We start from the raw sequence: 13647 nt of genomic DNA, 5'->3' as shown, positions 1-13647 counted from the left end.
CTTTTCTGTTGTTTTTTTGTAACAATTTGTAAAGATATAATCACCCCTGTATCCAAAACAACTGCCTACCAGCAATGTTTCTTTCCACACACCAGGAATAGCGTTCCAGATCACATCATTGAATCAGAAATAATTATATAGCTACTCAACTTGGATTTGTTATAGCACTTTACTTTAGGGTCTAACTCTCCTATATATTACTAGGGTCTAGCTAATCTTCCTGGATATTACCAACAGCACCTTAGCTGCTATTCCAGTATATAATGATTCAATAAGCAAATACCACATCAAAATGAAGAATGGTGACTCACATACGAATGTAGCGTCTGAATGTGCACCCCAACTATCATTCAGTAATGAATAGAGAAGTCCCGTTATGCTTTGTTTTCAGAAATGTTCAGATCACTATGCAGCGTTGTAGAGGAGGAACAGTAGAGTCTGAGAAACACTTCTGCACGCAGTAAATAAAGCTATCACAGAAAATACAGACTTTTCGTGACACTCAGCAGAGAGGAAACATATATATGCATTCTGCAAATTGATACCTGGTACTGTCAGTGGAGGGTGATGGGACAGTGACACAAAGGTAACTCCATGATGGACGTACTGTAGATACTAAACCAGTCAAGTGGAAGCACTCCCTAACAGATAAAAAAATCAAGCCCAAAGCCTTAGCAGTTATTGAGTTGCACTTGTCTGAAGGCATCAGTCAGTCAATCAGTTAATCAGTGAACCTGTCAGCAGAAAATTCACTATATATATATATATTTAAAATTTTCATATTAAGTATTTCAAGTCATGCCGAAGGAACTTTTGGGTTTAACTATACCTAACTGATACTGCCAAAGTGCCATGAAGGAAACTGAGGCTGGATTTACATAGTATAGCATATATCATACAGTATGATAGTTTTGGGCTTTGCTAGCCAAAAAATAAGCAATACAGCGGTGAATCAGTTGTGTACCTATGAAACAATAACACATGAGAGTGTCACATGTATAGTACATGTACTTGAATACATGCAGTAAAGATATTTATACACTCTGCACTATTTAGTTATAACTATGTATTTAGTTGTAAATGCTTTGCATAATGACAATATTTTAATATTGGTGACACGAACGTATATGTAACTACAATCAGGGATTCACAACAGTAACATCATTCCTATAGGTTTAGGTATGGACAATCATCGTTACAGGTCCAGACATATGAGTAGCCATACCTACTGTAATGTAAGTCCACAATGAAAGTTATATTTTGTGAACAGAGGTTGAAACTGTGAACTGTAGTGGACCTGTAACAGATGCAAGTCATACCTGAATGTCCACAGTACACAACCATCTCAAATCCCTGTTTTATGGGTTGCTACAATTAGATGTAACAAATGAGAATCAGTTAATCCACATCATAAGTTGTAAAACACTTGAAGGCAAAACATTCAGGGTATATGAACTGACCACTTGGATGATAAAATTACCAACAGAGGTATGATTGATGGTCCACAGGTGCACGATAGCATTAGTCACAAAGTGACAAACAGTAAACATTCTGAAATTATCCAATGGTAAGAAAATCAAGTATGTACCATGAGGTTTCATTTGGTATTGTCACCTCATAGTTTTGCTTTGTAGCTGATGTATGTACAAGTGTGTATGTTGCTGTTCGCTGCTTTCTGTTACTATATTGCTGCCATGCACTTCTTGTTGAACTTCACCGTGCCACTGACATACTACAACAGCTGAAGTGACAACAGCAACAAAATACAGTACTTTAGCAATGAAAGACACATACTGAAATCTGAATTTGTGCTGACTGTATATGCACAATGCCACATGAGCTGACATTAATCGCTCTCAATGATATGTATGAAAAAATCAAGCATAATGAGTGCTGACATTGAACAAATGCAGGCGGCATACGGGAAACAGAGAATTTATTTGGTGTTACACTTCATCTATTCTTACGTTAGTTACAGATGTACCTATTTTATGCTTTTTGACAAAAAAAGTTGTCTTCTCCATGAGGCAAAAAACAAGGATGTTGCATGATGTCTTGCTCATGCACATGACATTGGTTCATTCACACACAAAATATCATAGCTACATACACACTCTAGAGGCCAAATTAGCAAGAGATCAAGGAAGAGTAAACATTTTCGTAACTTGAAAAGTAAAAACCAGTAAACTTATATCTCCATTCTCCTTCTCTTACAACAAGTGTTGTTGGTATCAAGTTACTGGGAGATAGACACTGCTAGCTACTAGTCTACTAAATTTTGTCATGGACAAGGCCATAGGTTGTGCCTCGGGTTGTGCTAAACAATTTATTATTAGCTTTACCAGCTGTATAACTTACAAACCAACTCTTCAAGGTTAGTGAATCTCCTGGGTGCCTTTCTAGCGAATAAATCACCCTTTCAATGTAGTATCAGGTGCAATATGTCAACAGGGACCTTGCCAACCAGAAGTGGTAGGATTTATCATTTTACTATTATTAATTCCAAAATCCTTTGTCACAAGTAATGGTATTCCAGTAATTGGGGGTTTACACTAATTTCGCAACACTTCATGCCCACGGGTGCCCCTGCAGTAGTCCAAAGTTAAGGTTAAGGTTTGGGTTCAGCTTTGCTACTATAAATTCAGGGTTTGGGTTCAGCCATATTCTTTAACTAGTGTAAAAGTAATTTTAAAAATTAAAACATGGGAATAGAGATCGCTGAAAAAGTAAAGAAAAAAGAGTCAACCAAGCCAGCATGTTAAACACACAGAGATCTCTATTTGGACTCAATGGATATGGTAGAAATGAAGGTTAGAACAGTAATTTCTCCGTAAATCAGGGGCAGATAAGTACTGAGAATTCTTCTGTATAAATGTTTATTTGAGTCCAAATAGAGATCTCTGTGTGCCAGTTTAACATGCTGGCTTGTTTGACTCTTGTTTCTTTACCTTTTTCAGCGATCTCTATTCCCATGTTTTAATTTTTTAAATTACTTTTACACTAGCTTGTTTACTTTTTTATAAATCCATTTATGGATAATAAGATGTGCTGGTGGTGCTTGATATTACACAGTACTAAACATGTATATTAAAGTCACATGCAGTAGCTGTTAAGTAGTCAGTTAATATTATCAGAGTTAGTTCCTTACTATTGAATGTACCTTGTACTATATAGCTCTGACATATCCAACTGTACAGCATGCTGTGGTCAGCAATAGTATGGCTTCAGATTTATCATATAGGCATGCATACTTGTGCAGTTATCGATCACAGTAAGTCAAGTACGCAATGGTACACAACAACATCGTTGCTCAGGCATGAACTTAATATACTGTGGTTAAACATAGATAATGATATAGGGCTTCCAAATAAATGCATTAACATGATTAGATTGGATACTTATTAACACAATTAACACATTGGTTACCCTTGCAGAAACTAAGTCAGAAGATCAATGGCAAAGTGAACCTACAAGAAGCAAAATTGCTTAAAAATGGGTGTTATCATTGTGATCTGCATTAAAAAATAGGTCATGGATATGAAGAAAGACATAGGAAGGAAAGTTATGTAGTTTTTATCCCCAAAAATTACTCACATTTTGCTCTAGCCCTGTGAGAAAAAAATAAGAATAATAAGAAGATGAACAAAATGACTGAAAATGGCAGATTTCAGTTCTTTAAAAAAGTATATTTATCAAGTCCTTTTGACTTCATCTTTGCTAGTGGACCTAAAATTCTTCCAAATTAACTTCTAAGGCTTCTTTTGAGGTTGAAAAACTTTCTAAGGTGGTGTTTAGTTGAGTGGTCTATTAGGATTTTGGAAAAAAACATAGGCGATCTCTATTATGAACCACTACCATGGTTCATGATATAGGCTAGATCACTATTTTTATATTAGCCATCTTGTTTTTGTAAGTACATCTAAAATTCAGGGTTCTGGCAGCTGGCAGCGGTGGTACAGTGGTTATGGCTCTGATGCATTACGAAAAGTCCCGGGATCAAGCTCAGATATCTCACTTTTTTTTTGGTTTTTTGCAAGTTTTAAGTTAAAGTCACAAAAGGCATCAAATTAAGCATTGTGAAATTAGTGCTTCCCGTAATTGGGTAATTGGTGATAATTAATGAATAGGTGTGAACATGTAGTTACTGGGAAATAGAGATTGTTAAAAAAACAAAAGAAACAAGAGACAAACAAGCCAGCATGTTAAACATACTTGGCATAGATTGTCATTTGTCCTTCAGATCACTTTTAATTGTATACTGTCTTATCTTCTCAGTACCTCACCATCTTTGTAATTCCACATGTGTATCTGTAAAGCAATAAAAATAAAATAACTACTGGCCATGGCACGGATTTCTATTTGGACTCACTGATACTGATGGAAGAGACTTAGGAAAAAGATAGTTTCCATAAATCATCTGCGTATATGGTTATTTGAGTCCAAATGTGCATTTAACATGCTGCATGCTGACCTGTTTGACTCTTGTTTCTTTTGTTTTTTTTCAGCGATCTCTGTTTCCTGTCATCATCACAATTATTTTTTACACTAGCTAGTTTTAGTCACTATCAAGTCAATCATCATGTACAGTAGCTGTTAAGTATAGCTAGTTAGCTAGTGTTAACAAACACCAGTGCATATTGTTTCCTTAACTACAACTGTATGAATGTACTTTGTACTATATGTAGGCAGTGTATATAGCAAGCACTTGTGATCACAAAAGTCAAGTATGCATGCACATAGCAGTGGTAAACAACAACATTGCTGCTCTGGTATGAATTTAATATAACTAGCTATGTACTGTGGTTAATGATAATGTCAGCAGGGTTTCTAAATGAAATGTGAATAGATCGGATACTTATTAAGAACTGAAACAAAGATTTCCCTTGCAGAGACTAATTAAGCAGGAGATCAATGGCAAAGTGAACCTACAAGAAGCAAATTTGATTCTTAGTGGATGTTAACATTGCAATATGCATTTTATAAAATGGGTCATGAAAGACTTAACATGAAAGTCTATGTAGTTTTTATTCCCAAAAAGTACTCAGAGTTGACTCCCTGCTTCATAGGTTTATTGTTAGCCTCCTTGTTGCAGGTCCCTAGAGGGATAGTTGTCTAATAAATTGCTGTAGGCCTAGGCTGACTAGCTGTGAAAGAAAATTAATAAGATGAACGAAATGGCTTTCAACTTCATATTTACTAGTGGACCTAATGTTCTTCCAAATTAACTTCTAAAGTGTCTTTACACATGTACAGTAAAAACAAACTAGTGAAGGTCACTACTAAATGTAGTGAAGGTCATTACTAATGTCTGCCACAATATTCACTATTTTTGTATAGTGACATGACATTCCAGCACTACTAATTCACTACTATCTACTACGTAGTGAAAGGTCACTACAAGAGTAGTGAACATTGATCACTAACTACTTAATAGTGAGTTTTGATGCAGAAATTAGTAGTGAACCACTAATTTTAGAGGTTGGCTTTCTAAAGTGGTGTTTAGGTGAGTGTTCTATTAGGATTTTAGAAAACATAAGTGATCTCTATTATATGATTCAGATACAGTGGTTATTGGTCATGATGATTGCTACAAGTTTGCAGTATTCCCAGCATAGCTAGACAATTTTCAGACACTTGTTACACTTACCATGTCCATGATTGTATCAGACTATGAGTGTTGTTTGTGCCCCTATGTGTTATGTACCATGGCCGAAGTGTTATAAGAGAAAAGAATGAGGTCCTGAAGGTTGAGCTGGCTCATGTTTAGATATCAGATGAGATTAGCATACAATGCCAGTAAATATTTAATCCTTGTAATACCATGTTATGAAAAATGTACTGCCCAATTATTGCACCATTTGCTGACCACATTAATATTGTGCAAAAGTTTACAATAGCCAAATAGTTGCAAATTTATGGTCACTTAAAATACTGCCATTTCCTATTATAATTTAATTTTATAAGGTACATACATATAATTATATAATAGTTGTGTACAAGCACTCATTATAGTATTTGTCGAAGACTTTAATTTTGAGTGAGAATCAGTGAACTAAGAGCACCCTCAGTAAATTGTACTTCATCTAACGTGTTTGGTAGACATTTGACTGAATAACCAGCTGATGAATTCATCAAAGTCTTTTTTCCATTCCTAAAATGTACATGTAAAGTAATGCTTACATGTAACTTGTATATAATATTATGAATATGCATGTATAACACATGTACTGTGATATTGCTAGGCTCTACGTCCATAAGGTGCAGTGTGTGTATTCAAAAACCAAACATGGATGTGTTTCTATATAGCAAACAACTTGACAAGATACAACAGCAACCTGTAGTGTCTAGACTTTGAAACACAGGGTTCTGCATAATTTACTTATGCATGTGCCATAACACAGGCCTTATTTAGTTTACCAAAGTCCATAGAAACAGTATTTCAAAGTCTATAATAAATCCCTCATATAAGCCTGTGTAAAGTCAGTGTATGGTTACTTGAATGAAGGATATATTTTGCAGGGATTATATAACAGTTGGACAATTTTCTCACCATACTTGGATTTGACACCATCTGAGCTATGCATGACTGTTTATTCTACCAACAATAACTACCAGTTGGTTGCTAGGATATGCTATATTCTTACAAACCAAGGGAGCTAGGAGGGACCACAAATATACTAATCAGTGCCAACCCCTCTGCTGTACTAAAACCCCATAAAAGTAGCTATACAAATGTTATGTGGATGTTTTATGGCTGTGACAAACAATACTCAGGATACTTGGCAGCACCACAACAGGTACGTACTTTTGTCTATACAGTGTATTGGTGTGTACAGTCAACTATATGTTTGTCTGATCAACTGCAAGTTTGTCTGACACTTGAAAATTCTCATCATAAGCCCTGGATCTGCATTGTGTGTGAAAAAACCAAATATATACCTATACTATTAATAAAATATAAATATAGGGTATTTGACATACATTTTAACAGTCATTTTAGGCATTCACATGCTTAACTTCATTGTAGTATAATGTTTAGATGTAGATACAATTGATGGCAATCATATCAAAATACATTACTAACCTCACTAATACCCCATAAATTCCAACTTCAGGACTAGTCTGAAGGAGTTGGTGTTTACTGTCACTACCAACAACCACATAATCTTGTGTAGGATGGTTAATGCGATTCATCAATGTATATGTAACCCTTGACTCCAACCCTTGCAAATGCAACAGCTTTTGTCTTAGGGTCTCATCCATGTAACATTCGCCTAAAAAAATTTAAATTGCAATTTGAGACATAATGTAGTTTGTCATGACCAAGAAAGCAAATGTGCCACACTGTTGTGTATATTACTAGCTCTATGATAAATTAAGCCATTTTGCAATGGAGCAAGTAGGACAGTCCACACACCAAATTTAAGTCAGCCATTCTTGAGATATATGCAAACAAAGTTTTGATTTTCTTCTTTTCAAGGGCCTAGATTTTCTTCTTTTTGCGCCCTTTACAAAAATCACTATAAATATAAATGAGTAACTTGATAACCCTGGTGCAGTAACACATAAAATGTATATAAAGTTTGGTACACATTCCATTAACATTCATAGTCTTATGACATGGCTACGTGGAATTCACATGTATAGCTAACTGTCCTATCAGAGCCTTTCAATGGTTTAAAATCTACAGTTGCAATACAAAACCAGTCAAGTATAACAATGCAAGGTTGAGGCACTCTAATAGAACATTCAACTTGAATAATATAGCTTCAGTTCAAACTACTTTGCCTATATACCCAAACTCTTTACCACTCCTAGCAGTTGTTTATTAAAGTTCTACTTCAGGTGTAAGTACAGTATATAAATATTTATAGATAATTTAAGGAATGGAAGGTCTTAAGCATTGTAAGTGTGTTGTATTGCAGGTTCACAAACAGTCTATTGCTAAAATGTTACAGCATATCAACCAAACAATGTAATATGAGTAACAACTTTAGGTAATATAAGTCAATCAGTTGGTTGGTTGGTCAGTCGGTCAGTCAGTTAGTCTGTCAGTGAGTGAGTTAGCCAGTCAACCAATATACAGTAAATTGTTTTAACTGAATGTGATCAAAGTACCACAGAAACTTACAAACATCTCTTTATTTTAAGAGAATGTCTGAGCTTAATTTTGTACTCACTAAGTCATCATAAATGGATATGTTTTGTTAACATTAATTAGACTCTATTTAGGCTGTTCTGGGTGGGTAATAAATCTCATATACTCCACCTTGTTTTCTAATATACTCCACGCCTTCAGGCACAATATAACATATGCTCAAAATCTAGGTTTATCCAATCGCTATGCATTGTTCACGTGCAGTGATTTAACGAGTGCTATTATTTTGTCACGTGAGGACGCATAGTTGCCATGGCGCTAGTATTATCACAAGAAAACCAGCCACTTTTGCCGAGCCTACAGCAGAAACAGCCATGGATGAGGTAAGTAATCTGAGCGTAATGTGAAATAGAGTCTAAAGCAGTTATACGGGCACAATGTGGAGTCTATGAAATTTATAAACCCTCAGGCCCTTAGTAGCGCCCTCGCTTCGCTCGTGCGCTACAGCCCGGGCCTTTGGGTTTATAAATTTCATAGACTCCACATTGTGCCCGTATAACTATTATTTAGACTAGGTGTATGGTTTGATGCATAGCAGTTATTGAGGTATTCAAAATACAATATATACCAGCAAGTAGTCAGTAAATACCAGTTCTACCTGTCAAGGTGATTGCTCTATTAGTTGTTTATTGTTTAATATATTAGGTATTGTACAAATGTATTCACTAAATGTCATTTACTTATGTTGTCTATGCTCAATTTCACATACAGGTAATGGAAATGGGAGAGCCATGGCTTTCAGTGATCAAGATACTCTAATAAAGCAGTAAATCACTCTAATAGAGCAGTCACATTTGTATTCTTACAGTAAAATAGCCTAAAGCACAGTTGAAAATTACCTGGGGCATGCTCCCAGATGGCATCTGAATCTGTATGGATTGTATGCTGTGTGCTTAACCTGCCCTTTGACCTGCTTCACCACCCCTGAATTTTATCCTAGCACTATAGGTGGTCACCACAGTTTCAGGAAATTACATGTAAATAACTAAGGAGAGACCTGGTCAAGTACTTCCTTGAACAGTGCATTTTATTTGCCAACAAGTAACTTTAATCTATGCATGTGGTATTGATATGTACTTATTGCAGACCCATACATTGAACTACTCTAAAACTCATTCAAGATTACTTTTTAAAGTACTCATCAATATACTATTCACAATGTGGCCTGCTTTTGTATAGCAAAATTCACAGAAAACACAAACTTATTGAGTCCATGCCCATGTCAGTCTTTCTTTTACCGTATCAATGACTATCTGTACTACATTCAGCAGAATGAATGTAATTGCACTTAACTAATATCCATAATAGCTATCAGACCCCAAACAACACTTTACTTTTCACCTCCACTTTCATTACAAATAATTGGGATACTGTAATAGAGTGCATGGTTAAGTAACTACTCTAATGGAGCAATCAAAGCTACAGGCTCACCTTACAATCTTAGACTCTCTTAAAAAATCATATCACTCATCACAATTTTTTGTTTTGTTTTGTGTCATGTGCTTTACCTACGTAACTGTAGCCTCAGCAATCATTAGAAATCATTGCTAATTAATACATAAGATCTTATGACATGTACTAAGCTTACTAGTCGTTATCTAAGTGAGTTAATCAGAAAGCTGACATCAACCAGCACCAGACAGAAGCATGTACTGTGTTTAAGTATCTATGCTATTTAGATACCTTTGTAATGATTCAATAATCATAACGCTTTGCCGTCATTGATTATTGTACCAATCTGAGTGCAGCTATATCTAAAATAACATAGATATAGGACAAGTACAATAACCTACATTGCCATTACAACAAAACAAATGTATAAATTATTGGTATGTTTGACATGAGTGTACACTTGTACATTTACCAGTCGCTTCTCTTTGAGTCTTTAAAACATACTTTTCAGGATTTTTCAATGCCATTTCAATTATTTCATCACCCTTGGGCCCCTAAACAAATCAATCTTGGAATACCAACAATACCTAGGAATACATACCTCATCTAAAGAGTACAAACCAACAAAGGTAGAGTTTATCCTTTCTATCATACTTGGATCATTTAGCAAGCTGAAATATAAAAAGGTATTGCATCAATTAAAACTTTATTATAACTCCCCAATCACAACATTGTTTAAGCATATAGTGTGTGGAAGTGTCAAAAGCTGCTGTCATAATTTGTAAAGTAGTTGTTGTACACAGCATGGTTATGAATGACTGTTGAAAACAGCAACCTACTAAATTGCTATTTTATTACAAGCAAGATTGCTCTTCATATAGCAAAAGCTTTTCCCTTGCATATCAGGTGAGTCAGGGCAAAACATGTATAGTTGAAGCCAGTTCTCTATTACATCATCACTGTTCTAGACTGTTATACACAGGTGTCTTTGATCCGCACTTGTTTCAATGCAATAAGCTGTCGGAAAATGTATACCTTATTTGTAAACATGTTGCCTAAGAACTTTCTCCAAATAAGATTTATAAACATAACTACCATAAACCTAATTGAATTATTACAATTTTTCATTTAGGTTTTTAACAATATGCTTGCAACATTTTCATCCTGCAAAGATATAACCACTCATTTTATCACAGTTTATGTATCACTCTTCTTTTAGGTATAATGAAAGTGATGAGTTTCATAAAACAGCAAAAGTCACTTATGGCCATTGTGTGTGTGTGTGTGTGTGTGTGTGTGTGTGTGTGTGTGTGTGTGTGTGTGTGTGTGTGTGTGTGTGTGTGTGTGTGTGTGTGTGTGCGTGTGTGTGTGTTTGAGAGAGAGAGACTTTTGCATGCATAAGCAGCTTTAACACACACTGTACACAAATACAGTACATATCATCACATTTGTGTACCTTTCTAGAGCATGTGGAGTAGAAATGACTTGCTGAATCCTTTTAAGTGTGCACAGATGATGAGAAATTGGTGGACACTTGATAGCTTTGGATTGCTCTAACATCAGATATGCACTCCACTGCTTTTCAGTTGGAAAAAAATTTGGATGGTATCCTGATCTGTAGTAGACTATGGCTATTTCAGTATCATTCCTGTGAATAATAAATAGTTAAATGTGGTAAAACTGACTAGGAATCCATGCACTTATTTTACATGCAGATTATACTACAGGATGAGAAAATTTAGCATTAGACTCTGTTTGCCTTTTGCAATTCTTCAGTGCATTTTTAACCATTTAACTGAAGTGTAACTTTTAAGGAAACTCTTTGGCACAATAAAGTTTGATATAACCACAGATAATAGGGAGTTACAGTGGCAATATCTTCTCCACAGTTGACAGTTTCAACATCATGATCAATTCAATTTTCACTGATGATACATACCTTCAATCATCGGTTAATGCCAAACAACTTCACATACCTTCTAATGCTCCTTATTGTGATAGTGCCACATCAGGCAACCAAAGAAGTAAACTTTGAGACAAACTGATTGTGTACCACAGTAAACCCATTCAATAAAATATAGTGAAAATGAAACCATGGGGAATAAAGCCATGCCAGGCCTATAGTAACAAGCATTAAACTATGGAAATGATATTACTATATTTCCATGCATACACTTTCTTTCTGAAATCACAAATCAATAAAGATTCCAGCTTTTAATCATATACGGCATGATTAAATGTTAAAAATTGTGGCTATTGTTTAGAAGGAATATATGTATTGACTTACTATAGTACTGCAAGTATACAAGCAAGCATGCAAACACAAGCAATGTGTGGCAAATGATTTACAGCCATACGTATGTAACACAGTGCATGGACAGATTAACAGATCAAAGATGCAGTAGCCTGGCTAGTCACTTACCTGGGCTATATTTAGATGTAGACCGGCTGTGACGTTTATATAAAACACTTACGTTTGTTTTGATTGCAGCATTTGACAATTCATGTATATGATAACTGGAAATCAATGGCATACAGTTTGCTGTTGGCCATTGAGTTACGCAAGTTACTACAGAATGCAAAATGAGTGGCAAGAGGTTAGGCAAAATGGATGAATATCGTTTAGGTGGTCATTTATGCAGGTGGAGTGAAGCCACACACTAAACACTATTCCTATCATACTAATAGTGGCTATTATGTGTCTCAATGTTCATGTTTTACTATACCAACGTCCCATGATGCTTTCTCACAATTGAAAGTACAATGCTCATCATCATAGTTGGCTGGTACAATGTAATGCAAACAGTTGCTTACTGAGTACCATAATCAAAAATCAGAAATTCTGTATAATAATTATGTTCTGTAAGATTGTGCAGCAAGTCCTGAACCCTTAGCAAAAGCTGATGATTGTGTTACACATTAGCTGTAACACAGGGAACTTGGGATTTTGCCTGATTTGTATGCCCTTGCCCGTCAGACTTGTGGCTCTCAGGAATACATATCAGGCAAAGCCCTCGTGCCCATGTTGCAACTATTATAATATATATATATTGTAGTACACCAACCTTTACACTATACTATTGTAACATACACTAGTAATCCATCATCTTTACTGGTGGTGGCCGTATCATACAATTCACCAAATGTATACCTCACAACTTTTATGTGATACCTGAACAGAAAAAATGATAAATTTGTATGTCATCGTCATAATAATACTTATGCTTATTCAAATTTTAGAAATGTAATATGGTAGCTTTCATAGTGTACTATCTAATTGCATAATATAAAATTTCTGTGACTGTGAGTTGAGTACATACATACGTACGTATATATATATGGTAAACCAGTAGCTACGTATGTAAAGAAAAGTTACCAGAGATGTTTAGATAGATGCATGCTTTTCATAACATGACATGAAACATCAATTATTCAATTATTGATGGTTTGTGTCATGCTAAAACTTACTCTAAAGCCATTTTAAGTTCAAACCCTCCTAACTCAAAGATATTTGTTTCATTTTCATTTATCACCATTAGTATTGCCGCTCTGTGGATCCAGAATATGATATTACATCTTCAACATGTTAATGTGTGTACTCACTTTGGCTGTCCATACTCTTTCCAAGCAATAGCCATAGCAGAACAAACCATTGACATTGCATCAGGAGGTAAAACCTGTTAGATATGGATGGTATGTAAGTGCATAATTGCGATGTGTGACGTGAGAAGCCTTTATAATAGTATTGAAAAAGGGATTACTGCATGTGTGTGTACTCACATGGAATGTAAATTATCTGGAGATCAGGATTTTTTTACATTCAGTGGAATAATAAATATAATACATTAGGTGGGTTGGGCGTGCAAATAAGATACACATTTGTGTCTTCATATGCTTGTTAGCTTTGCTCTGCATGTTTTATTAGAGTATAGGATGCCAATTTTTGGAACTCCACTTGTGCTTGATACTATATTATAAATTTCTTTGCTTACATAATGTGGAAATGGTATAAGTCTTGGACAAAAGCAGAAAGTGTACACCTGAGTAAGTAGAATTCTAGGAAAACGGGAATGAGACGGGAACGGAATGTGAGAATC

The 13647-nt window shown here is 35.3% G+C and overlaps 1 protein-coding gene across 1 annotated transcript; it reads right to left on the bottom strand.

Annotated features, from left to right (window-relative positions):
• Positions 1 to 5994: 5994 nt before the first annotated feature.
• Positions 5995 to 13288, bottom strand: LOC136248270 (uncharacterized). The gene is made up of 8 exons (XM_066040069.1): positions 13154 to 13288; positions 13019 to 13099; positions 12642 to 12722; positions 11007 to 11198; positions 10152 to 10221; positions 10023 to 10104; positions 7085 to 7274; positions 5995 to 6151 (listed from the first exon to the last, which is right to left on the bottom strand). The coding sequence occupies exons 1-8, from the start codon at positions 13207 to 13209 to the stop codon at positions 6028 to 6030; spliced, it is 876 nt and encodes a 291-aa protein (XP_065896141.1). The 5' UTR covers positions 13210 to 13288; the 3' UTR covers positions 5995 to 6027.
• Between the last annotated feature and the right edge of the window lie 359 nt (positions 13289 to 13647).

The sequence above is a fragment of the Dysidea avara genome, chromosome 3, assembly GCF_963678975.1.
Source record: "Dysidea avara chromosome 3, odDysAvar1.4, whole genome shotgun sequence".
In the NCBI taxonomy this organism is placed as follows: domain Eukaryota; kingdom Metazoa; phylum Porifera; class Demospongiae; order Dictyoceratida; family Dysideidae; genus Dysidea; species Dysidea avara.
The sequence above is the reverse complement of the archived record's forward strand: the minus strand, read 5'-3'. Positions and strand labels throughout refer to the sequence as shown.